Here is a 26,246-nt window from a genome sequence, read left to right on the forward strand (position 1 = left end):
GGCTGAACAGGCTGGGGCAGTTTTCCCTGGAGCGTCGGAGGCTGAGGGGTGACCTTATAGAGGTTTACAAAATTATGAGGGGCATGGAAAGGGTAAATAGACAAAGTCTTTTCCCTGGGGTGGGGGAGTCCAGAACTAGAGGGCATAGGTTTAGGATATCAAGAAATGGTTGGAGGCACTGGATACGACAAAGGCTACGGGCCCTGACAACATTTTGGCAATAGTACTGAACACTTGTGCTTCAGAACCTACCACTCTCCAAGCCAAGCTGTTCCAGTACAGCTTGAACACTGGCATCTACCTAACAAAATGGAAAATTGCCCTGGTATGTATGTCCTGTACACAAAAAGCAGGCAAAATCAAACCTGGCAATTACTGCCCCATCAGTCTGCTCTCAGTCATCAATAAAGTGATGGAAGGTAGTGTTATCAAGCAGCACCTGATCAGCAATACCCTCAGTGATGCCCAGTTTGGATTCTGCCAGGACCACTCAGCACCTGACCTAATTACAGCCTTGGTTCGAACATGGACAAAAGAGCTAAAGTCAAAAAGAGTGGTGAGAGTGACAACCTTTGACATCAAGAACGCATTTGACATCAAGGAGCCTTAGCAAAATGGGTATCAGGGGCAAACTCTCCACTGATTGGAGTTGAACCTGCATATTGGAAGATGACTATGATTGTTAGAGGTCAGTTGTCTCAGAACTCCACTACATCTCTCTAGGAGTTCCTCGGGTTAGTGTCCTTTGCCCAACCATGTTTGGCTGCTTCATCAATGACCTTCCCTTCATAAGGTCAGAAATGGGGATGTTCGCTGATGATTGCACAATGTTCAACATCATTCATGGCTCATAAAGTACTGAAGTATCCATGTTCAAATAGAATCTCAACAGTGTGGAAGCAGGCCATTCGGCCCATCGAATATCATTGTCTCTCTGAAGAGCAACCCACCGAGACCCACCCCCTTCCCGATCCCTGTAGCCCTGCGTTTCCCACAGCTAATGCACCTAACCTGCAAATCCCTTGACACTATGGGCAATTTAGGATGCTGAATCCACCTCATCTGTACACCTTTGGACTGTGCAAGGAAACTGGAGCTCTTGGAGGAAACCCTCGCAGACACATGGAGGGCATGCAAACTCTACACAGACAGTCACCCGAGGATGGAATCAAATCAGATTCCCTGGCACTGTGAGGTAGCAGTGCTAACCACTGAGCCACCGTGCTGCCCATGCAACAAGACCTCGACCATATGCAGCCTTGGACTGATGAGTGACGTAGCATTTGTGGATTCCTGATGAAGGGCTTATGCCTGAAACGTCAATTCTCCTGCTCCTTGGATGCTGCCTCTCTTGCTGTGCTTTTCCTGCACCACACTCCCAATGAAAGCCAGGCAATAACCATCTCTAACAAGAGAGAAAGTAACAACATCCCTTGACATTCAATGATGTCACCATCACTGAAATACCAACTATCAACAGCCTGGGGGTTACCATTGAACTGAATTTTAACTGGATTTTACACACAAACACAGTGACCAGAAGAGCAGGTCAGAGACTAGGAATACTACGGCAAGTAACTCACCTCCTGACTCCCTAAAGTCTGTCCATTGTCTACAAGGCACAAGTCCAGGAGTGTGATGGAATATTCCCCACTTGCCTGGATGAGTCTTGCTCCGACAATATTCAAGAATGACCCATCCAGATAAAAGCAGACGGCTTGATTGGCACCACATCCACATAAATTCACTCCTCCCTCCACTGAGTAGCAGCAGTGTATACCATCTACATGATGCACAACAGAAATTCACCAAAGATTCTGAGGCAGCACCTTCTAAACCCACGACCATTTCCATCTAGAAGGACAAGGGCAGCAGATACACGGGAACACCACCACCTGCAAATTTGCTTCCAAGCCACTCAGCATATGACTTGGAAAGATAATGCCATTTCTTCCCTGAAATCCTCTCTGTTAGCATTGTGGATCAACCTATAGCACCTGAACTGCAGTGATTCAAGGAAACAACTCTCTCCCACCTTCTCAAGGTCAACTGGGGACGGGCAATAAATACTGGCCAGCCAGCAACATCTATAATCCATGAATAAATAAAAAATAAGTCAGCATAAGTCAGTGAGAGGTCATGCCGAACAAATCTAGTGGAATTTTCAAGAAGGTGATTAAGTGTTTGGATGAAGGTATGAGTTATTTATTGGCTCATATATCTACAGATTTCAGCAAGGCCTTTGTCAAGGTCTCACATAGGAAACTGACTGAAAAAAAGATAAAAGCTCATGGGATCCAGGATAAGTTGACAAGTTGGTTCACAAATTGGCTTAGTGACAGGAGACAGTTTGAGAGACGGTGTGAGGCTGTTCGTTTGTGTAACTGAAGTCCAGTATGCAGTGATGTACCTCAGAGATCAGTGCTGGGTGCCATATTGTTTGTTGTATTCATAAATTTGTGGATGAAAATTTGAGGGAATGATACATACGTTTGCAGATGTCACAAAGATTGGGTAGTTGACAGTTAACAAGAAGAGTCGAAAAGGCACAGCAAGTTAGACAGCATCTGAGAATCAGGAAAGTCCATGTTTTGGGCATAAGCCTTTCATCAGGAATGTGGAGAGTGAAGGGGAAGGGGACTGAGGGATAAATGAGGGTTGGGGGTGTGGCTGGAGGGGAAGGTAGGTGGGATGGCAATAGGTGGATACATGCAGGAAGTGATTGTAATAGGTCAGTGGGAGAGTGGAGCGGATAGGTGGGAGAGAGGTTAGACAGGTAGGTCAGGTCAAGAGGGCGGTGCAGAGTTGGAGCATTGGATCTGGCATGAGATGGAAAGATATGGAAGCTGGTGAAGTCAATCTTGATGCTGTGTGGTCCCAAGGCAGAAGATGAGGCATTCTTCCTCCAGTTGGCAGGTGGCTTTGATTTGGCGGTGGAGGAGGCCCAGGATTTGTATGTGCTTTGGGGGATTGTGAGGGGGAGTGAAGTGGTTGGCCACAGGGCCTTGGGGTCATTTGGTGAGTGCGGACCAGAGGTATTCCCTGACCCATTCTCCGAGTTGGCACTTGGTATCCCTGATGTAGAGGAGACCACATCGAGAGCAACGAATACAGTAAATGAGGAGGGTGGATGTGCAGGAAGATCAGAAGTTACAGGAGGATATAAATGGATTAGTCAAATCGACTGATCAGTGGTAGATGGAATTTAACCTTGATAAATGTAAGCTGATGCACTTTGGAAGAAGAAACAGGATAATGGAGTATTCAGTGATTGACAAGACACTAGGAAGCTCAGATGAAGAGAGGGATCTTAGGTGTTTGTCTACATATCCCTGAAGGTGGCAGGACAGGTTAATAGGGTCGTTAAGAAGGCATGTATGGGATGCTTGCCTTTGTCAATCATGGCATAGATTATAAGAGCAGAGATGACAGATTTTTGGTTACACGACATCTGAAGTACTGTTGCACTTCTGGTCACTATACTGTGGGAAGGAGGTGAATGCACTGGTGTAGGTACAAATGAGATTCACCAAGGTGTTTCCTGGGATGGAGCATTTCAGAGAAGATGGATAAGCTTGCATTGCTTTTCTTTGGAGCAGAGAAGGTTGAAGGGGAACCTGATAGAGGTGTAGAATATTAAGAAGGCCACAGAGCGGATGGGTAGAAAGCAGCTGTTCCCCTTAATTGAAGGATCAATGACAAAGGTGCATAATTTTAAAATGAGAGACAAAAGGGTTTAAAGGGGATTTTAGGAACTATTTTTCACCAGAGGGTAGTAGGGGTCTGGAATGCATTGCCTTGGAAAGTAATTAAGGTAGGAAATCTCACAAACGTTAAGAAGTACTTATGTGAGCACTTGAAGTGTCATGACTTTCTAAGCTTTGGATCTAGTACGGGAATGTGGAACAAGCATAGGTAGTAGTGTACTTCTGGTGGTACTGACTTGTTGGGCTGAAGGAGCCCTTCTGTACTGTATGATTCTACGAATGTAAATTCTAGATGCATGCATGTTTGTCAATGCCAGAAATATTTATTTACTTCTGTACTAGCCTTTTACTTCCAGGTCTTAAACGTTACAATAAGTTTTGCCTTTGTCAAATGCATATACCGTATCCATTATATTCCCTTTGTCCACCTGTTCAATGATTTCCTTGAAGAATTGTGTTAGACCTGTGTTAGACCAATTTTTTCACTTATGGTATTTTCTTATGATATCTAATAGTTTTCCCACTTCCAAAGTAAACCTATTATATATTTATTTTGGTAGAATTATTATGTATTATATTCATAGAATTTGAATTCAGCAAACAATAATTCTGGAATTAGAGGTCTAATGATGACCATGAATCCTTTATCAATTGTTGGAAAATCCCACCTGGTTCACTATTGCCCTTTAGGGAAGGAAACTGCCATCCTTATCTGGTCTGGCCTACATGTGACTCCAGACCCACAGTAATGTGGTTGATTGTTAACTGCCTTCTGGGCAAATTAGAAATGGGCAAATTAGAAATGGGCAATAAATGCTACCTCGCCAGCAACTCCCACAGCCCATGAATGAATAAAGAAAAGAATATATAATTTCTGCTCTGTCAATACCTTGTCCTATTGTTCCTGCTCTATAGATGCCTTGTTGAAATGTTCCTTTTCCCTATTTTGTGTTATAATGGAAAGAAATGCAAATATGCAAACCTTCAGGTCATGTCAAATAAGTTTGGTAAGTTGAGGTTAGTGCCTTTGATACTTCATCCCTTACCTCTTTTCAGTATCCTGGAGTGCAAATTATCTGACCTGCAGTGCTATCAACTCTTGTCCATTTAGTACAGTACTTTTTGAAACATAAAGGAATGGTTTATTCAGATACTTTTGTATATTAATTTAATAAATTGCAATTTTCTTGGATAAAACATTTATTTACCATTGTGGTTTGTCTCAAACTAATTTCCTGTGATGCTTACTCAAAAGTATAAGACAGGATTTACCTCAACAGAGTTGTACCTCAGACATTGTGGAGCTGCTTCCTTTATGTTCATCAGGGCCATTGAAATAAAATCTTAAGCACTCAGCTGGTATTAAACCTACCAGTCTAAAGACTTGGAATAGAAAATTATTTGGAGGTGCTGGTGTTGGAATGGGGTGTACAAAGTTAAAAATCACACAACACCAGGTTTTAGTCCCAACAGGTTTATCTGGAGGCACTAGCTTTTGGAGCGCTGCTCCTTCATCACAACCATCTGATAAAGGAGCAGTGCTCCAAAAGCTAGTGCTTCCAAATAAACCTGTTGGACGATAACCTGGTGTTGCGTGATTTTTAACTTTGAATAGAAAAGATGTCTGGTTGTCATTATGTTACGTCTAGCAGCTGAAAAGATTTTACAACTTTGCATTATACAGCAAACTTTGTTTTAACCGGCATCTTATGAAGTGACACTCTCGAAAACCAGCAAAAGTTATATACCTCAAATACAGGAAGTATTATCGCGATCAACTGATGTCTTTTCGGCATTTTGTTTGAGTTTAAAAGAATTAATAAGCTTTTGTGTACAATGAATAGTAGATTTTAAATTTTAAAAATACTGTTGGATTTTATAAGTTTTAAGGCAAAACTGCATTATTATTGAAGTGATTTATGCTGTAAATAAAGTATAACAGTGACGTGTATACCCCCTGCATTATGTTTCTATTACTTATTGTGTTTTTTATATTGATTGTGGACCATTTGATCAATGGAATATTTGATTAACCAACACGCTGCTGGTCCCATAGGTGCCAATTAAGAAAAAGTTTGTTGTAATACCTGACTGAAAGGGGAGTGAGAGTTGCTCGCAAATGTGATGCAGTGGTAATGTCCCTTCTTCTGAGGCCAGTAGACCCAGGTTGACCCACCTGCTCCAGAGATGTGCAATAGTATTTTTGAACAGGTTATTTAGAAAATATCTATAATACCTTACCATTTGTTGCTGGTTGTCAAAGAGATTTGCAGATCAAACATAACCATCTATTTATTGTAAGTTGGAATGGCAAACTCTTCATTACTAATGAGCATTCAAAGCAAGTCTGATTTTCTGCTTTTCTGACCAAATACTCTGATGTCTTTTTGGCATTTTGTTTGAGTTTAAAAGAATTAATAAGCTTTTATGTACAATGAATAGTAGATTTTAAACTTTAGATTTTAAAAATACTGTTGGATTTTATAAAATCTATTAAGGATTATTAAAAACCAACCTGGGAAACAATACAGCATTGATCAATAGATGTACATATGGCTTTGTGAAAAATTAACTATGCCATAGGAAATACTCAAATTCCTTGCTGGGAAATGATGGCCCATTATCTGTCACCAGCAGTTTCGGGAGTTCTGAAGCTATGCATGGCACTGCCTTGTCCTCTTTAAGTAGACCTCGCAGGGGTTTGTGGACCTGGATGCAAACGCTATTGGGACACCTGTGGGCTAATACTACCCTGATGCTTTAAGGGGAGGCATTGCATGTCAATACCACATCTTGGCCATGCCCATAGTGCTAGGTGCATTAGTCAGAGGGAAATGTGTCTGGGTGGGTTACTCTTCGGAGGGTCAGTGTGGACTGAGTGTGGACTGGTTGGGCCGAAGGACCTGTTTCCACACTGTAGGGAATCTAATCTAATCTAATCTTGCTTGGGATCATAGTGTGCCAACAACATAAAGGATGATAGCTGTTTCTTTACTTCATTGAAAGCTATGGATTGGTTGCATGACCATTTCTAAGACTGACCTTTTTTTGTAAAGAGTTGATGGAGTTGTGCCAGGATGGAGGCGAGATTATGGATGAGCTTTCATGTAACCTCAATTGCAAGTACTCATGTCCAACTGCACGAAAGGCAGGCCAGCTTTGCATATAAATCCTCTATGTGAGGGATTGGGTATTTATCCAGCTGCGAAAAGCTGTTTACCAATAGTTTAAAATCCTCACAAAGGCAAACTGACCCTCTACTACCACTGCTGCCCATTCTGCAAACTGGACTGTTTTGATGATTCCTTCACTTTCCAGCCTTCTGATTTCTGCTTCCACTTTTGTTCATAATGCAAATGGCACTGGATGGGGCCTTGCAGAACCATTCCACGAATTGCTTACCGGTCAACATGCAAGGTGGCCTTCGCTCCTTTGATAGACCTTCCTGAAGAACTTACAGGTATTTAATTAGAACTTCACTCAGACAGCCGTTTTTGAATTGAAAGATGTTCAGCCAATCTAGATGGATTTTTCTCAACCAATTTTGCCCCAACAAGCTTGGGCCTGAGCCTTTTACTATGATCATTGGTAACTGAACCAGCTGCTTCTCATAAGAGATTGGAACCGAAGTTGTGCACTTAATCTGGAAAGGTTTTCTGTTATAGGTTCTCAGTCTAGCCAATGTCTTATCCAAACTTAAGGGTTGGAGTCCAGATTTTAAATTTTATTAAAGACTGGTTCTGCAATCACTGAAATGGGTGCATGGTATTGACCTCCATTAGAACTTGGTGACCATTTAGCCAGATGTTTATTTTGATTGGTTCTGATTTGGATGTTGCTAAGTAATTTAAATGTCCCAAACACATATAGGTGGGTCTTCTAGGGTGTGCACTCTCCTGGATACTGGCCTATAAGTTCTCTTACTCAGTTTAGGTCTAGTGCGATACTCTTGCTGTCTGACGTCTGGATACTGGCAGCAAGTACTATGACTTGCTAGTCTGGATCCTGAAGACAATTCTAACCATTTGGCCTAGGCTTGGCTTTGTTTTGGGGTTTTGCTGTTGGCTGGACCTAAAGTGCCTTTGTTCAGGCTATGTCCTGAGTGAAGCTATGAAACTGCCTTGGTGTTCCCAAGCTCAGTCAGACTGGTGAGGGTGTCCACTTCTGTTGAAATACTCTTCAAATCATATACTCCACTTGTTGCGTTTTCAAATGATAAAGCCAGTTGTAGTGCCTGTTTGAAGTCCAGTTGGGTTTCAGCTAGCGGGCACTTTTGCATGGTTACATCATTAATCCTACATACTCCAAACCAAAGTCACGTGCCTCTGCTAGTAATCTTAACCTTGTCAAAGATCCCAATATGTATCCCCCATTTCTCAAATTGCTGAGTAAAACTGATAGCATCTCAGAATTAGAGGAGGCTTGGTGTCACAATATTCCTTAACTAAATCTGCCAACTCTTGAAAGGTTTTAATATCTGGTGCCACAGAGAAAGTAACATTTGCAATAACTGAAAAAGCTGCGTGTCCACAAGCTTTCAGGAGAATTACATGTTGTTTTGCATCTGGCCCAATGCCATTTGCTTGAAAACAAATACATTCTTTCCACAAACTGGGCCGTGTCTTTGATGGCAGGATCATATGAGTCAAGCTTTCCGAATAACAGTATGATGCCAGAAATGCTTACCCCAACTCAAAGACGATTGTTGCAGCAAATTTCTTCAAGACCGCCTTTCTATTGTCCACTGAAATAATCCCATAGAGGCCATCACCCTTTGCCAGCTCTCAGTGTGAACAGAACCCCTGATAACCCTGTTGTTTTTTTTTTCCTGTTTATATTTTTATTAATTTTATTAAACAAATTACAAAAACAGTTTCCTAAAGGTAACAGAACAAGTAAATAAGGTAGTTAAAAAGGCATGTAGGATATATTTCTTTACAAGCCAAGAAACAGAATGCAAGTGCAGGGTGATTAAGCTAGAACTGTCAAATAAACCGTCCAGGCCACAGCCAAATGAAGCATACAGTTCGGTCACTGTGTTGTAGGAGAATGTGATTACAAACAAACAAACAGTTACATTTACAGTTGCATACAAGAGACAGCAATTTTACAAGGGAGAGGAGCAGCAAAGCCAGGCCCCCAAACCCTACCATTGAAACAGTTTACAGGGACATGAGGACAAATCTCAAATCCCAGTTTCACATAAAGATATAAAGAGACAACAATGACAGTTGTACATTACACAGTACTGTTACATACAAAAGTGCAGACAATACAGACCCAGCAAGCCCCCGCCCCTCCCACCTTCCGACCACTCTAAGGCAGCCCGCCCCTACCCACCTTCCGGTTATAACCCTGGTTGTTTTTTTTTTGTTTTTTTTTTGCAGGTGTGAGACACAGTGAAAGACACAAAGTGCACAAATCTTTATTCATTTTCCACCACCAGGAAGATAGGAAAACACCCGGGTGGCCAGTGACAAACACTGCCCTTCACATCAAAGGGCAGTGCTGTGTGATCAAAACAGTGAGGGGAAGGATAGGGACTAAATCAAAATAGAGTTGGAGGGAGAAATGATGCACTCCACTCCCTGCGGCGCCCACCTCTCCCTGAACAACTCCAGGGTGCTGGTGGACACCGCGTGCTCCTTCTCCAAGGACACCCGGGCTCTAACGTAACCGTGGAAGAGGGGCAGGTATAACCCTGTTATACCTGTCAGCCAGAGCTTCCTGATTGGACCAGATTAACAGCCCTAATCAGGGAACTCATTTTACAAGGTCCATCTGGCTTACAATCACTACAGATGTCATTGACTCTATGCACTGTTTGCAGACACAGCTTGTAAATTTGCAAAGAATTCCATTCCTTTAATGTCCAGTTAGTGAGAGGCCATATTCAGCACATCATGCAAGTCAATGCCCACATATTAGCATCTATGAAAAGCCAGAAAGTGACTACTAGGCAACAGGGACTATTAGCTAACTACATGTCTTAACTCCTACACAGGCTGCACATATTTAACCTGAGCTAAACTGTTGGACAAAATGTCATTGAGCAGACCATTAACATGTTTAAGCAATTCTTCTGTTGTCTGGACCTCTGAAAGAACCTTGCATAATTCATCAAGAGTGTATGGCCCAAAGCATTATGGTCTCTTGTGTGCTACACAACATTGCTGTAATCACATTCTCCTACAACACAGTGACCGAACTGTATGCTTAATTTGACAGTTCTAGCTTAATCACCCTGCACTTGCATTCTGTTTCTTGGCTTGTAAAGAAATATATCCTACATGCCTTTTTAACTACCTTATTTACTTGTTCTGTTACCTTTAGGAATATATACTTCAAAGTTCCTCTGTTCCTTCACACTTCTCACTGTCCAGCCATTTATTCTGTAAGTGCTTGCCCAGTTTGTCCTCCTGGAGTACATGATGTCATATTTCTCCAGTCTGGATTCCATTTACTACTATTTTGTCCAGTCCATTGCAATCTTTATGCTGTCTGTACTGTGTTTCCTCACTTACAACCAAACAACCAATTTTTATATCATATGAATCATACCTATTACCTTCAGATCTAAATTATTGATATTAATAAAAGTATAGGACTCCATATTGAGCCTTTAGAACCCACTGGAAGCAACATTACCATTACTGAATCACACTCAAACATTTCCTTTTGCTTTCCAGTCTAGATTTTCCCCTCTCCATTGGATCCCATGGACTTACGTTTCTGATAAGTCTGTCCCATTGTACCTTGTCAAAAACCTTGTTATAATGTAGATTGCATCAAACTAACCCTAACTGTTATCCACTCTCCTGGTTCCTCCTCAAAATGTTCCATCAAGCTTTCAGCCACAATGTTGCCTTAACAAATGCATGCTGATTGTCTTTGATTAATCAGTTCCTTTCCAAATGATGAGTTATTCTATTTAATAGAACATTTTTAACAGTTTGCTCACAACCAAGGTAAGGCTGACTGGCTTATAGTTAATCAACCTATTCTATCCCATCTTGAAAATACTGTCTTGTTTAAGCAACATGCTACTGCTTGCCCTTTTCACTGAGGTTCCGTATCCCCTCAAGAAGTCACTGTAGTTTTTTAAATTATCGATGATTGCAAATTTTCATAGGAAAGGTAACAAAATATCTGTGGGCAGCTTAATAAAGTGAGCATCGTTTATTTGCCAGGAGCTGCAGAATCAAGGCCATTGTGTTGGATGTTATGTGCAATGAGATGGTACGATGGCTCACCCTGGATGTTTTATTAGAAGTAGTTTCAGAAAATTATTTGCCCACTAGAATTTATGCTGTTCAGCTAGAAATATACATATACCTACACAGCAGTCCATTTGCACCCTGGCAGCTTGGGAATAAAGTTATTAAGAGCTGACAAATGTGTTCTGACTGTAGCATGGAACCTTCACTAATTGCTAAAATAACTATGGAAACATTGCAGCCTGTCTTTTTTATTAATTTGATAATTACTTCCAAAAAAAGTTAAAGAATAATGAACATTGACATGTTACTTGCACATTTTCTTTAGGCAAAATGTTTTTCTCTGGCTAATGACTTTTTAAAATGTTGTGTGAACGTAAAAATGATTTATTGTAATAGTAGAAAATAGTTTCTGCTTCGGTTCTGTTCTTTAAAGTGTCTCCAGTTAAACAATTTTAAACTCAGCTATGATCCACTCACTTAAATATAACTCTATATTTCCTGAAATTAAAAAAAAATTGCTGCTTAATTTTGATGGAGACATTTGTTACAAGTATAAATTTAGAAACTATACAAAGATTAAACTTAAGCTTCAAGTGGTTTAAGTTGGAATTGGTTAAAAATGAGTAATCACCTCGACTGTGTCACCTTTGGCACTGCCCTCTAACCTTGACAGTTATTAATTTACACAAACTCCCCCTAGGATTTGTTCAATAAAGTTCAACACTGCAGCATTTTTGTTTGAATTAAGTGTATACTTACAACTTTAAATAAATTTCTTAACTTCAGAACTTTAAAAGAAATTAAGTGGAATTTGTATAGTGAATTAAAAAAAGTATGGGTAGAGTTGTTTAGAATGAATAGATAACAGAAAAAAATACCTACCAACTCCCTTGATTTCAGTGCAAAAAACTTGTGTTTCGCAAGTTCATTTTTTTAACTATTGCTTCAATGTTGAATATATATAAAATTAACCAATAAACATTTTAATGATGTGATATGCATAACTTTCCAAATATAGTTAAAAATACACAAAAATAAAAACTTAGATTGGATAGGATAAATAAACAAAGTGTTTTCCTGGGGTCGAGGAGTCCAGAACTAAAGGGCATAGGTTTAGGGTGAGAGGGGAAATATACAAAAGAGACCTAAGGGGCAACTTTTTCATGCTGAGGGTGGTGCGTGTCTGGAATGAGTTGCCAGAGGATGTGGTGGAGGCTGGTACAATTGCAACATTTAAGAGGCATTTGGATGGGTATATGAATAGGAAGGGTTTGGAGAGATATGGGCCGGGTGCTGGTAGGTGGGACTAGATTGGGTTGGGATATCTGGTCGGCATGGACAGGTTGGACCGAAGGGTCTGTTTCCATGCTGTACATCTCTATGACTCTATAACTGCCTGTGCATTTCTGGTAAGAAATCTAACTGGAGACTTAATTTCCCATCTGCTGCAGCAGATAGACAACCATCTGATTTTAATGTCTGTGAATGAAGTGTGTAATAATATTTCTGAACAGATTAATTAGAAGTTATCAAAATTCTCCTGATGGGCTGTTGTGGTGCAGTGGTAGAATCCCTACCTTTGAACCGGGGGGCCTGGTTTCAAGTCCCACAAGATTTAGAGGTGTATCATAACATCTCTGAACAGTTGCTTAGAAAATATTTAAATCCAACTGTTTAACTTGCACCAATTTCTTGTAAAACGGTTGGGGGGTTGCAGCAGAAAATTCATATCCCAGACACCGTGCAGTGATAACATGAGGCAAAACTGGCAGGCTAACATTCTTCTCCCAGCTTTGGTATGGGAATGAGATTATAATGGGAGACTTAAGCTTCCTATAAAGAGCATAATGGATTATTCCTGTTATATCAGACGATAAGTATAGAGCAACATACTTGATTAATATTTTAATCTGCCATCTCTATGTTTAATGTAAGTTAACTGAATACAGCAACTGTAAAACAAAAATTAAGTGCAATGCATATTTTGTCCTTCAAACCAGAAGGATCTCAACTTATATAAATGTAAGGCCAGAGTGCCTCTCAGAGAGTAAGATGAAGAATGCAGGTGGTGGGAATGCAAAAGCGGTCACTGTGATTGGAAGATGTTTTGTGAAAATAAATGTCCAGCTATTTTTAAAAAAATATTGAAATAAATATAGTGAATGTATCAGTCACATTGTAACCCAATGGTGCATGTCTGACAGATATTTTCTTTCTGACCTTCATGTTTACTCAATAGTACCCTTCGCCTATATGCATTCCAGCATTGGGTCAGATGGTGGAAAGGTGTAGTAATTACTACTAAATTAGATAATATAGAAAATTATTGATCTGCAGATCAATAATTCCAGATAATGTTGAGATGCAGCAGAAGTAGTATCGGGAAAAAAAACAATGTGTATATGTTGGGCAACTGTGTCTTGGAAATTTAAATTGTAATTATAAAATAATGTTATCAAGAGCCCCTTAATTCTGTAATTGACACAAGCAATTACATAGTTACAAATACAGTAGGCAGCTTTTGCTGATTAGTTCAAATTATGTGATTACAATGATTTGACATTTTTCGATTTTCATTTGGGGAGACTCTTTGTGGATCTATTTAAGGGGAAAAGCTGCAGACAACCCTTACTGTTCTAAACCTAGTTGCTAAGATATACGAGTGATTGATAGGCCCTCTGAATGATTTTTGTTTCCTCCTCAGAAACACCTGGACTTCTGCTTTTGGGTCTCCTGGTGATATATTTGATTTAGTTGAATCACCATGGAAAGTTGCAAGGCCAAACCTATGTGATTTCACTGTTATGTAGAGTGAGTTAGAGCTCTTTTATAAACATTGTATTGGTAACAGTACAATTGTTACATTTGTGGGTTTTTCTTTCTGGGATTCACAGATTTTCCTTAGTGGTTTCCTGCCTAAGCCAGGTTCTAACCCCTCCTCAACAAGTCTTATCAGCCCTGACAGAAGTTTCATCTCTGTTAATTCCAGACCTGTTCATCACAAGGAAATAATGAAGGTAGGTTAATAACCTAATGATACTTATGCTTACCTGTTTTTCTAGAGTGCAATAAATGTTCCTTCCAGTGAAGAATTTTCTTACCTTGGTATAAGGCAGGTATAAATTGTCTCATATAGGCTGAGGTAGGACATTGAGTTATATGCATGGTAGACCTTGAGATCAAACCTTTGCATTATTTCTATATTTACTTAAAGGGCGCAAAAGGGCAGATTTGGTTGACTTTTGTCTGCTATCATTGCGATATTATGGTTTTCAATCAATTTAATATTGACTTGAACCCATATTTACCTGAGCAAGAACTAACCTAATGGATATTGCAGTAATTGTTTTATTATTGATTCTAATTGACTAAATTGGTTGTGTTTTATACTTGGACACAAAAACACAACTTACTATATGTACATTTTTGAGTTTCAATGCTTCTGCTTCATTGTCCTGTCAATTTTTAAATTAAAATACTGTGATTTCTCAACTTATCCCTGAAAGCTACTGCAGTTGAAATATGTCTGATTTTGCAAATAATAACTCAGATGTTATCTGAGCAGCATGGTGGCTCAGTGGTTCGCAGTACTGCCTCAGCGCCAGGGACCCGGGTTTGATTCCATCCTCGGGAAACTGTGTGGAGTTTGCACATTCTCCCTGTGTGTGCATGGGTTTCCTCTGGGTGCTCTGGTTTCCTCCCACTGTGCGCAGGTTAAGTGAATTGGCTATGGTAAATTGCCCATAGTGTTGAGGGATGTGTAGGTTAGATGCATTAGTCAGAGGAATTGTAAAAGTAATAGGGGTAAGGGAATTGGTGTGGGTGGGATACTTTTAGGAGGGTTGATGTGGACTTGTTGGGCCGAATGGCCTATTTCTACTCTGTAGGGATTCTATGATTCCATGAGATGTGAGTTCACTCTATTTTTGCAACGTATGTGCAATTTCAGTTTGGCTGTAGTGGAATTAAATTAGAAGATTTTACGTATCTCAGGTTTATTTATATAATTTGTTAATGTAGTAAACTACATGTTAGGATAAACTAATTGGATAATAGGGTGGAACTTGCTTGCCAGCACTGATTTTCTTTTCAATGCTTCTGCTTCATCGTCCTGAAAAACCTAACAGCGTGGCTAATACCTAGTTAGGTCTGAATTATCTGAATCATTTTTGGATTCTTTCTTTTTAAAAAGATACGAAATTGAAACAGAGTCTTCTGCAATATATTATTCAGAAAGCAGCATGTTTAGTATTTTTGATATCTATTCTGCAGTGATTTTAACATTTGACATCATAATCTGCAACTTTTCAATAAACGGACTGTAGTTTATTTTCAAGATGAGAAGTCTGGTTCTTTAAACCTATAGGTCCAACATTCTTATCTTTGTGAATTGATATTATTATAATTATTGCTTTTGGATGAAGCAGATTATTCCACACATTATATATCTTCATTTATGAATGGGATGCAATATTTAGACTGTGTTTTGACATCTAGCTTTGGTTCATTTGTTGAAATATTTTATCGTAGCACGTTGAAAAGACAAGACTTTAACTAGTTCTTCACTAGATCTTTAGGTCGGCTAACATAAGCGAAAAGTCACTGAATTGGAATTGATACAAAGTTACTTCACAAGGATGTTCAGTGTGTTTTTCTGAACAAAACATTTGTTCTAATATCCTCAGAAGATATTGCTTGGGATGTCCTGTACAGATAGATTAACTTATTTTTTGGTTGAATTTTGCAGTTGGTTCGGCAGTACTACAGCTCTCAATCCCAGAAGGATTCTGCACATATGCGTTATCCAGTTTTCTTCTTGAATATCTCTGTTCCGGCCTCAGTTGTCGATGTTAATTTAAAACCAGATAAAACTCAAGTAATGTTTCACAACAAGGTGAGATGCACTTGAAAATATCTTTTTATTGTTATCATTAACAGATTAGGTTTGAAGACCATTTGACATTGAAATGGAACCCCTTATAAAATAACTTTACATTAAGTTTCCTTAAGACCAAAAGGCATAAAAGTGTAACTGAACCTCTCAGCCTATCAAGTCTGCTCCACCATTCAGTGAGATCATAGCTCATTTGATCATTCTCAACTCTACTTTCCTGCCTTTTCACACCCTGGATTCCTTTACTGATTAAAGATATATCTATCTCAGCCTTAAATATACTTAACAACCCAGCCTCAAAAGCCCCCTGCAGCAAAGAATTCTACAGATTTACTACTCTCTGAGCGAGGATGTGGCTGGGCCAAATTCCACATCTCTGTTCTCCCCAACAGAGCTAGGCAACAACCTTGCCCTCTGATGAACTGTCAACTACGCATCTCTGTCTTAAATGTGTGGCACCTTGTTCTGTGATAATACCCTTTGGTTCTGGACTTTTTGACAAGGGAAAGGTTTCATTAAGTTAAGCACTATCGTATTTATTGGCCCAAAAATGACAACTCCAGAACAATACTAAGCACAACACATGTAGCTTTAAAATTTGCAATTGACTCTATTGTGTATAATGTTTTATCGGGATCTTAAGTTTTTAAGTGCCGATCAGAGGATGGATTATAACCTGCCCCAGCCTGTTCAGCCTCTCCGTGTAGCTCAGATCCTCCAACCCTGGCAATATTCTTGTAAATCTTTTCTGAACCTTTCAAGTTTCACAAAATCTTTCCGATAGGAAGGAGACTAGAATTACACGCAATATTCCAACAGTGGCCTAACCAATGTCCTGTACAGGCGCAACATGACCTCCCAACTCCTGTACTCAATACTCTGACCAATAAAGGAAAGCATACCAAACGCCTTCTTCACTATGCTATCTACCTGCGACTCCACTTTCAAGGAGCTATGAACCTGCACTCCAAAGTCTCTTTGTTCAGCAACACTCCCCAGGACCTTACCATTAAGTGTATAAGTCCTGCTAAGATTTGCTTTCCCAAAATGCAGCACCTCGCATTTATCTGAATTAAACTCGGTCTGCCACTTCTCAGCCCATTGGCCCATCTGGTCCAGATCCTGTTGTAATCTGAGGTAATCCTCTTTGCTGTCCACTACACCTCCAATTTTGGTGTCATCTGCAAACTTACTAACTGTACCTCTTATGCTCGCATGCAAATCATTTATGTAAATGACAAAAAGTAGAGGGCCCAGCACCGATCCTTGCGGCACTCCTCTGGTCACAGGCCTCCAGTCTGAAAAACAACCCTCCACCAACACCCTCTGTTTTCTACCTTTGAGCAAGTTCTGTATCCAAATGGCTAGTTCTCCCTGTATTCCATGAGATCTGACCTTGCTAATCAGTCTCCCATGGGGAACCTTGTCGAACGCCTTACTGAAGTCCATATAGGTCACATCTACTGCTCTGCCCTCATCAATTTTCTTTGTTACTTCTTCAAAAAAATTCAACCAAGTTTGTGAGACATGATTTCCCACGCACAAAGCCACGTTGACTATCCCAACAGTCCTTGCCTTTCCAAATACATGTACATCCTGTCCCTCAGGATTCCCTCCAACAACTTGCCCACCACCGAGGTCAGGCTCACCAATCTATAGTTCCCTGGCTTGCCTTTACCGCCCTTCTTAAACAGTGGGACCACATTTGCCAACCTCCAGTCTTCGGGCACCTCACCTGTGACTATCGATGATACAAATATCTCAGCAAGAGGCCCAGCAGTCACTTCTCTAGCTTCCCACAGAGTTCTCGGGTACACCTGATCAGGTCCTGGGGATTTATCCACCTTTAACTGTTTCAAGACATCCAGCACTTTCTCCTCTGTAATCTGGACATTTTGCAAGATGTCACCATCTATTTCCCTACAGTCTATATCTTCCATATCCAACCTATTTCCATGCCGGTGAAGAACATGCCCTGGTGATTCTCGGTAACTGTTCCTCACCCCTTCCAGAATCATCGACAGAAAGGCTTTCAAGAATTTTTTAACAGCTACTTCTTTCCAATTTTGATCATTTCTTCTACCATGTTGCAAGACAAAGTAGTGACAAGGGAATGCAATTTAACTTTGAGATTCATTTCCAATTTAAATATACTTTTGATTAGCCTGTTAGTAATTTTAGCCTGTACATAAGTGGGATTTTCATTAAGTCAGCCAGATCAGAGGAAAATCCACCCATGAGATTATACTGAAGAGTGTGACTTAAAATATTCTAGGTCTGTTTTTGGCTGCACCAAGTGAGTTTTGAATTGTAACTCAAAAGTGGCCTGGAGTTCAAATAAAAGATGTTTATGCTGACTTTGTTTTGGTTTTCGATATAATTTGTATTGATATATTGAAACACTTCTTGAAGAAATAATAAAATTGGTGCTCTGCATAAAATGTTTTGTTTTAAATCTTCTGTCACCAGGAGGCCATTTTGCTTGCCATTGAGAAGGTATTGATTTCTGTTTATGGTCAACTTGCTGGAAATGGAACTGATGAATCATCCTCTGAATGTTTGAAAGAAACTGGACATGTTCACAATGGTGAGATAAATCACTGTGGTCTAACACCAGAGATATCTCAAATTTCAGACACAATGTACACTGGTTCCAACAAAACCTCGTTTTCCAATGACATTTCTCCTGCAGCTGATGATATAAATGAGAATTTTGACAACAGCATTGCTCAGACTCATTTCCAAGAAACACCTCTTCCGTCTGAGGATAGATCATCAACTTCTGTCTCAGAATTTGATGTGATGTTTTCACGGGATGATGATGATATCGTTTTAAAGAATCATTCTCACATAAATAATGCAGTACATCCAGAAATAGATAATGATCCAACCCTGCCCCCTGTGGCGTTAAGTGAACAGATTTCAGTTGCAAAAGACTGTGCTGAACTAACTGCTGATAACTGGAGTATGGGACATGGGATGAAGGATTCTGTAGAACAAATGTTTGAGCCTGTAAAATTGTTCGTGCCCAAAGACACTTCAGACCAAATGCAAATAAATTGTAATGAAACCAAACAGCAAAACTCAATTAACAGTAGCCCAACCAATGACCCAAATAAAAAGTCTCCTAATGTAGTAAAGGAGAAGATTGGACAGATCACTATATATGACCTGATCAGCAATCGCACTGTCAAAAAATGTCGGTCAGCCTCTACTCTTTTCATGCAAGAAATTCGACCCAAACTGTTGGCAGAGAACCCAAGGGCTAATCTGCCAGATGTCAGCATGAAACTTGAAGAGATGTGGAAAAACCTGAATGAGGATGAGAAAAAAAAGTAAGTTTCCAAATTAAATCTTTTGAGTTCATACCCTACTTGTTTCCATTCTCTGTGACTCATTGGATGCAGTGTAAATCCCATTACTTGAAATATAAAGTGGAAAATTATTTTTGGCATGTTAGAGACGCCATGCAGGCAGGCTGTATTGTTAAAATATATTATGTGCTTCTGCAATTAATTTTTCTCCAAAACTTAATTTCCATTCATGGATTTCCTTCATGAATATTTTTTCATAACAAAAAGTGATTATACTTTTTCCATGAATGACATACTTTTGAGTACATTTTTAAATTGAAATTTATGATCTCTTCAATTTTTTTGAGAAATGTTGATTTTACAGCAGTTGTTATGTGAAATCAAATTTTGTTGCTTGCTATATTGAGTGGCCTAGTAATTAAGTGATTGAGTATAACTAGGGAGAGAATAGGGCCCCTCAAAGATCAGCAAGACGGTCTTTGTGTGGAGCCGCAGGAGATGGGGGAGATACTAAATGAGTATTTTGCATCAGTATTTACTGTGGAAAAGAAAATAGAAGATATAGAATGTAGGGAAATAATAGATGACATCTTGAAAAATGTCCATATTACAGAGGAGGAAGTGCTGGATGTCTTGAAAAGCATAAAAGTGGATAAATCCCCAGGACCTAAACAGGTGTACCCTAGAACTCTGTGGGAAGCTAGAGAAGTGATTGCTGGGCCTTTTACTGAGATATTTGTATCATTGATAGTCACAGGTGAGGTGTCAGAAGACTGGAGGTTGGCTAACATGGTGCCACTCTTTAAGAAAGGAGGTAAAGACAAGCCAGGGAACTATAGACTAGAGAGCCTGACGTCGGTGGTAGGTAATTGTTGGAGGGAATCCTGAGGGACAGGATGTACATGTATTTAGAAAGGCAAGGACTGATTAGGGATAGCCAGCATGGCTTTGTGCGTGGGAAATTATGTCTCATAAACTTGATTGAGTTTTTTGAAGAAGTAATAAAGAAGATTGGTGAGGGCAGAATGGTAGGTGTGATCTGTATGGGCTTCACTAAGGCGTTTAACAAGGTTCCCCATGGGAAATTGGTTAGCAAGGTTAGATCTCATGGAATACAGGGAGAACTAGCCATTTGGATACAGAACAGGCTCAAAGGTAGATGGAGGGTTATTTTTCAGACTGGAGGCCTGTGACCAGTAGAATGCCATAAGGATCGGTGATGGGTCCTCTACTTTTTGTCATTTATATAAATGATTTGGATGTGAGCGTAAGAGGTTAGTAAGTTTGCCGATGACACCAAAATTGGAGGTGTAGTGGACAGCGTAAAATGTTACCTCAGATTACAGCAGGATCTTGATCAGATGGGCCAATGGGCTGAGAAGTGGCAGATGGAGTTTAATTTAGATAAATGTGAGGTGCTGCATTTTGGGATAGCAAATCTTAGCAGGACTTATACACTTAACAGTAAGGTCCTAGGGAGTGTTGCTGAAAAAAGAGACCTTGAAGTGCAGGTTCATAGCTCCTTGAAAGTGGAGTCGCAGGTAGATAGCATAGTGAAGAAGACGGTTTGGTATGCTTTCCTTTATTGGTCAGAGTTTTGAGTACAGGAGTTGGGAGGTCATGTTGCGCCTGTACAGGACATTGGTTAGGCCACTGTTGGAATATTGCATAGGAGTTTGGTCTCCTTGCTTTCGGAAAGATGTTGTGAAACTTGAAAGGGTTCAGAAAAGATTTACAAGGATATTGCCAGGGTTGGAGGATTTGAACTATGGGGAAGGGCTGTTTTCCTTGAAGCTTTGGAGTCTGAGGGGTGACTTTATAGAGGTTTACAAAATCATGAGGGGTATGGATATGATAAATAGACAAAGTTTTTTTTCCTGGGATGGGGGAGTCCAGAATTAGAGGGCATAAGTTTAATGTGAGAGGGGAAAGATATACAAGAGACCTAAGGGGCAACGTTTTCATGCAGAGGGTGGTACGTGTATGGAATGAGCTGCCAGAGGACGTGGTGGAGGCTAGTACAATCACAGCATTTAAAAGGCATCTGGATGGGTATATGAATAGGAAGGGTTTGGAGGGATATGGGCTGGGTGATGACAGGTAGGACTAGATTGGGTTGGGATATCTGGTCGGCATGGACGAGTTGGACCGAAGGGTCTGTTTCCGTGGTGTATATCTCTATGACTCTATAATGAGATGTTTTCAGTAGCACAATTTTTTGTCTACTTTGAATCAGGCTAAAAATTGATCAGACTTAAACATAAGGGAATTTTATTTGCTCCTGTCACTGTACCTCCACAGGAAGGTGCGAAAATTATGCTTATAAGAAATGTATTAAGCTAAGGAAAAGTAAATATTAAGTGGAACAAATAGAAGTTATTAATTGATTACATAGAGTATAAGAATAAACTTACAAATAATCATGCAGCATTTAGTTTTTAAAACCCTGAAATCTAAATTCCCTTGTTTCTTGCTGCAAAAATATGCTGTTGAATGTGGAGATCAAAAACATTCCAAATTTAATGCAATGTTTCCTAATATTGGCTGCCGCAGCACTTTGAGCAATACAATTGGAGTCTGTGCTTGCATGATAGACCAGTTAGCAAAAGTTATCACTCTTCATTTTTGTTCCTTTACTTCCTTGCTCGAACGTGGGTGGACAGTACAGGACAAATGCGAATGTGGCTGTTCAGCCACCACACTGGAAGGTTTACCAAGATTTGTGAGGAATGGTCACTCAGGCAGTGCACTAGAGGATTACTGACCCTCTGAACCCATAGAATAGTACTAAGCATATAGGCTGCCAAACATATTGAAGGCAGAACAAAAAAAAATGCAGATGCTAGAAATCAGAAACAAAAGCAGAAATTGCTGGAAAATCTCAGCAGGTCTGGCAGCATCTGAGGAGAGAATGCAGAATTAATGTTTAGGGTTCAGTGACCTTTCTTCAGAACAGCAGAATATGTAAAGCAGAAACCTGCCTGTTAAGGTCCAGTGATATGCTGTACCAAAACTGAAAAATTGTACAGCAGTAAATTTCAAATTTGTTTATCCTTTGCAAATTTTATATTTTTCATGTTCTGAAACTTCTCTTTCTTGTCCTATCCCCATTCTACTAAAAAAGTGATGTTCAGTGTGTAAAATAATCAGAACATCTTGGACAGGATTGCAGATACGTTATAAAGGCTGAGGAAATAATGCCCAATCTATTTTTTTTAATGCATAGGTGATTTATTGAAGTGCTCCACCCCCACCCCCACCCCTCCACCATTTTTTGGTTTGGCTTCATGTGTGGTAATTTAAGAGAGCTGCCTTGTGCACACCTGGTTGGAATATTTTGTGTGTGCTGGCTATCGGAACAATACTGAAAGGAATTGGGATTTGGGGAACATTGAATTCTTATGTTTAACTAACTGAGCACTGTCAACTTAGAGTTGTCCTCAAATAACATTTGCTGTTTTATCTGATTCAAAACTGCAACTATATAATGATCAGGAACTTAAAGGTTACATGAGTAATATTTGTAGCCAGATTTGGTGAAATCCTGGGTTTCCTCAAAGTAATTGGAAGTTATTTTTGACATCTTCTGTTGCACCTGAGTCCACTGGTTCTATCACTCAACTTTGAGATTCATTACAATTCAATTCTGATAAAAAGAGTCACTGGACTCAAAGCATTAGCTCTGTGCACTTCCTGTAGATGCTGCCAGCCCTGCTGAGCTTCACCGGCAATTTCTGTTTCTGTTTCAGATCTCCAGCATCCGCAGTTCTTTGTTTTATTTGAAATTTATCTGTTATTCACTGCAGGTTCAAGCCATAACATCTCGTATGTAGTGACTCATCTCAATACACATCCCATTTTTCTATTAATATTGTGACAGCTTCTACTTTCTTCAGTTTTGTTCATTCCTCTCCTTAGGCGATGTCTCGATTTGAGATATCTAATCAGTCAACACTAGTCGCCTCTATTAATTTGCTCCAATAATTTCTTTGTATGTGAATCTTAGGTGGTGACATTTGGCAGTATATTTTCAATGAGCAACAGAGAAGAACATTAATCAATTCTTGCTTGATATCCATATGTGCATTTTCTGGCAGGAATCATTTTTAGTGATCAGTAGCAGTTTTTTCACTTCTGCTACTCCTGCACCTCATTTGTCAGCTGTGTACTGAAGCTAACTGTAATGTCTCAACTAACTGGCTCAGTGATACCTGCTAAATACTACCTACTGCATCAAACCCGCTACCTTTCCAGTCTGTATGATTTAATTCTACACCTTGCAATGTAGCTGTCCAAAATTATCTGGAGGAAAAGACATCCATCCTTTTATAATGGAACTGCTCCTCAGCCAGCTTGTGAAGCTCAGGAAGTTATAAATATTTACATGCGTGATTAAAATCTCACCAATAGTATTGCTTATAGTTGGTTAGAAGAAATGCTATTTTATAATGGGCACACACAATATGATATACAATAATAGAAATATATTGCCCTATATCTTGATTTTCAATTATATTATTCAAACAAGAAAGTAGTTCACTTTCACTGTGTATCTTCAATTTTTCTTGCCCTTCCCCATCACTTTTATGTTTTACCCTTTTTCCTTCTACTCATCTGCTACTCATTGTTTACTTGCCCCACTCTAATTGCTGTTTGTGCATCTATTTATCGCCAAATTAACTTCATTGCCAATGCAACCCTTACGAGATATAAATTGCAATTTGTCCCAAATTCTACTGCCTGTATCTTGTCCTACTCCCTGTCACCACGACCCTGTCAACAAATTGATTTCAAATCTCTTGCTCTTGCTGTCCCATACCTCTGCAAACTCCTTCATCCCTATAATTCCAGCACTTAAGGAGGTAATTCATGACTCTGCAAAAATGCATCCCAGTAAGGAGGAGATATACTAAGAGAGGGCTAAACTAACCATGGCTAACCAGGGAAGGAGAGTATTGAGTTGAAAGACAAATGTATAAGGAGGCAAAAAGCAATGACATTCACAAAGAATGGGATAAATTCAGAATCTAGCAAAGAAGGACAAAAGATAATAAAAACAGAGGAAATAAACTACAAGGGCAAACCAGCAAGGAATATAAAAGTTGATGATAAGAGTTTCTTTAAATCTATAAAATGGAAGAGAGGGCTCAAAGTGAATATAGCCTGCTTAAAAAATGAATCGGGAGAAACGGTTATGGGGAACAAGGAAATAGGAAAGAATGTAAACAGTTTTGCATCAGTCTTTACTGTGGAAGATACTTTGAACATTTCATTTATACTAACAAATACAGGGAAGAAATTAATTACTATCACTAGAGAAGTAATATTAGATAAAGTAATGGGGCTAAAGTGAATAAGTCCTCTTACCTCGATGGTTTGGATTCTAGAATTTTAAAAGACATAGCCATGGAAATATTGGATTCTGAAGAAATATTGGAGAATTTGAAAACTATCAGTGTGGCACCTTGATGCAAAAAGTGCATATCTATAGACCGATTAGCATCTATTATTTGAAAAATGTTGGAATCCGTTATGAAGGAAGTAATAGCAGAATATTTGGAAAATCATAATCTAATGAAGCAGACTCAGCATGGCTCCATGAAAGGGAAGATCATTTCTGACTAATTCATTAAGAATTTCTGAGGAAGTCTCAATCAGGATAGATAGAAAACAGCCAGAAGGTGAGTTGTTTTTGGACTCCAGAAGGCATTCGACAAGGTACCTCAAAAAAGGTTAAGTCATAAGATTAGAGTCCATGATGTTAGAGGTAGTGCATTGGCATGGATAGAGAATTGACTAATGAGCAGGAAACAGCAAGTGGGTTCTCTTTCAGGTTGGCAACCTGTGACGTAGAATTTCACAGGTTCAAACAACTGTTCAGAATATATATTAATGAGTTGAAGGAAGAAAGCAAAGGTATGGTAACAAAATTTGCAGATGACACAAAAATGGGTGGAAAGGCAGCTTACGAGAGGGATACATTTTATAGACAGATGCGGTGATAAATTAAGTAATTGGGCAGAATGTTGGGAAATGGATCATAAAGTGGTAAAATGTGAAGTTCATTTGGAAGGGAGAACAAAAGAACCATATTATTTAAATGGAGAAGAACTGCAGGAGACGACAGCACAAAGGGGCTTGGAGTAACTTGCGCATGCAACTTAAATCTAGCATCTAGGTGCAGCAGGTAATCAGGAATGCTAATGGAATGTTGGCCCTTATTTTATGGTGGTTAGAGTATGAAAATAGGGAAGTCTAAGATACTGGTAAGACCGTATATGGAGTACTCTGAACATTATTTAATTGGAGGCAGTTCAAAGGAATTCTCTAGGATGATTCCCCAGTATAGAGGGATTTTCTTATAAGCAAAGGTTAAACAAGTTGGGAGTCCAGCCATAGTGTCATAGAGCTGTACAGCATGGTAACAGACCCTTCAGTCCAACATGTCCATGCCGAACAAAATCCTAAATTAATCTAGTCCTACTTGCCACATTTGGCCCATATCTCTCTTAAACCCTTCCTATTCATGTACCCATCCAGATGTCTTTTAAGTGTTGTAATTGTACCAGCCTCCACCACTTCCTCTAGCAACCTATTCCATACAGCACCACTCTCTGCGTGAAAAGGTTGCCCCTTTAGTCTCTTTCAAATCTTTCCCCTCCCACTTCAACCTATGCCCTTTAGTTTTGGAGTCCACCATCCTGGGGAAAAGACTTTGTCTATTAACCTTATCTATGCCCCTCATGATTTTATAAACTTCTATATGGTAACCCCTAAGCCTCCGCCACTCAAAGGAAATAACCCCAGCCTATTCAGCCTCTCCCTGTAGCTCAAACCCTTCAACCCTGGCAAAAACCTTGTAAATCATTTCTGAACCCTTCCAACATCCCTCAAATGAAACAAGTAGGATTTTAAAGGGTTTTAACAGGGTAATTGTTAGGATGTGTTTCATCATGGGAGAATCTAGGACAGAGGGCATAGTCTCAGAATAAAGGGATTACAATTTAAGACTGAAATGAGGAATTCTTCACTCAGAGGGTTCAGTGTCTTTGTAACTCCTTGCCATAGAGAGCTGTGGAAGTAGAGTCATAGAGATGTACAGCATGGAAAC

General features: G+C 39.6%; 1 protein-coding gene across 3 annotated transcripts in view; it reads left to right on the forward strand.

Moving 5' to 3' along the window:
- The window catches only part of pms1 (PMS1 homolog 1, mismatch repair system component), a 113,717-nt gene that overhangs the window by 59,015 nt on the left and 28,456 nt on the right, over nucleotides 1–26,246 (forward strand). For all 3 annotated transcript variants that reach the window (XM_043692840.1, XM_043692842.1, XM_043692841.1), the window contains exons 7-9: nucleotides 13,822–13,944; nucleotides 15,675–15,821; nucleotides 18,291–19,156. In XM_043692840.1, coding sequence (XP_043548775.1) covers nucleotides 13,822–13,944; nucleotides 15,675–15,821; nucleotides 18,291–19,156 — 1,136 coding nt within the window. The remainder of the gene's footprint in view (nucleotides 1–13,821; nucleotides 13,945–15,674; nucleotides 15,822–18,290; nucleotides 19,157–26,246) is intronic.

This window comes from Chiloscyllium plagiosum, chromosome 7 (assembly GCF_004010195.1).
Source record: "Chiloscyllium plagiosum isolate BGI_BamShark_2017 chromosome 7, ASM401019v2, whole genome shotgun sequence".
NCBI classification, from domain to species: Eukaryota; Metazoa; Chordata; class Chondrichthyes; order Orectolobiformes; family Hemiscylliidae; genus Chiloscyllium; species Chiloscyllium plagiosum.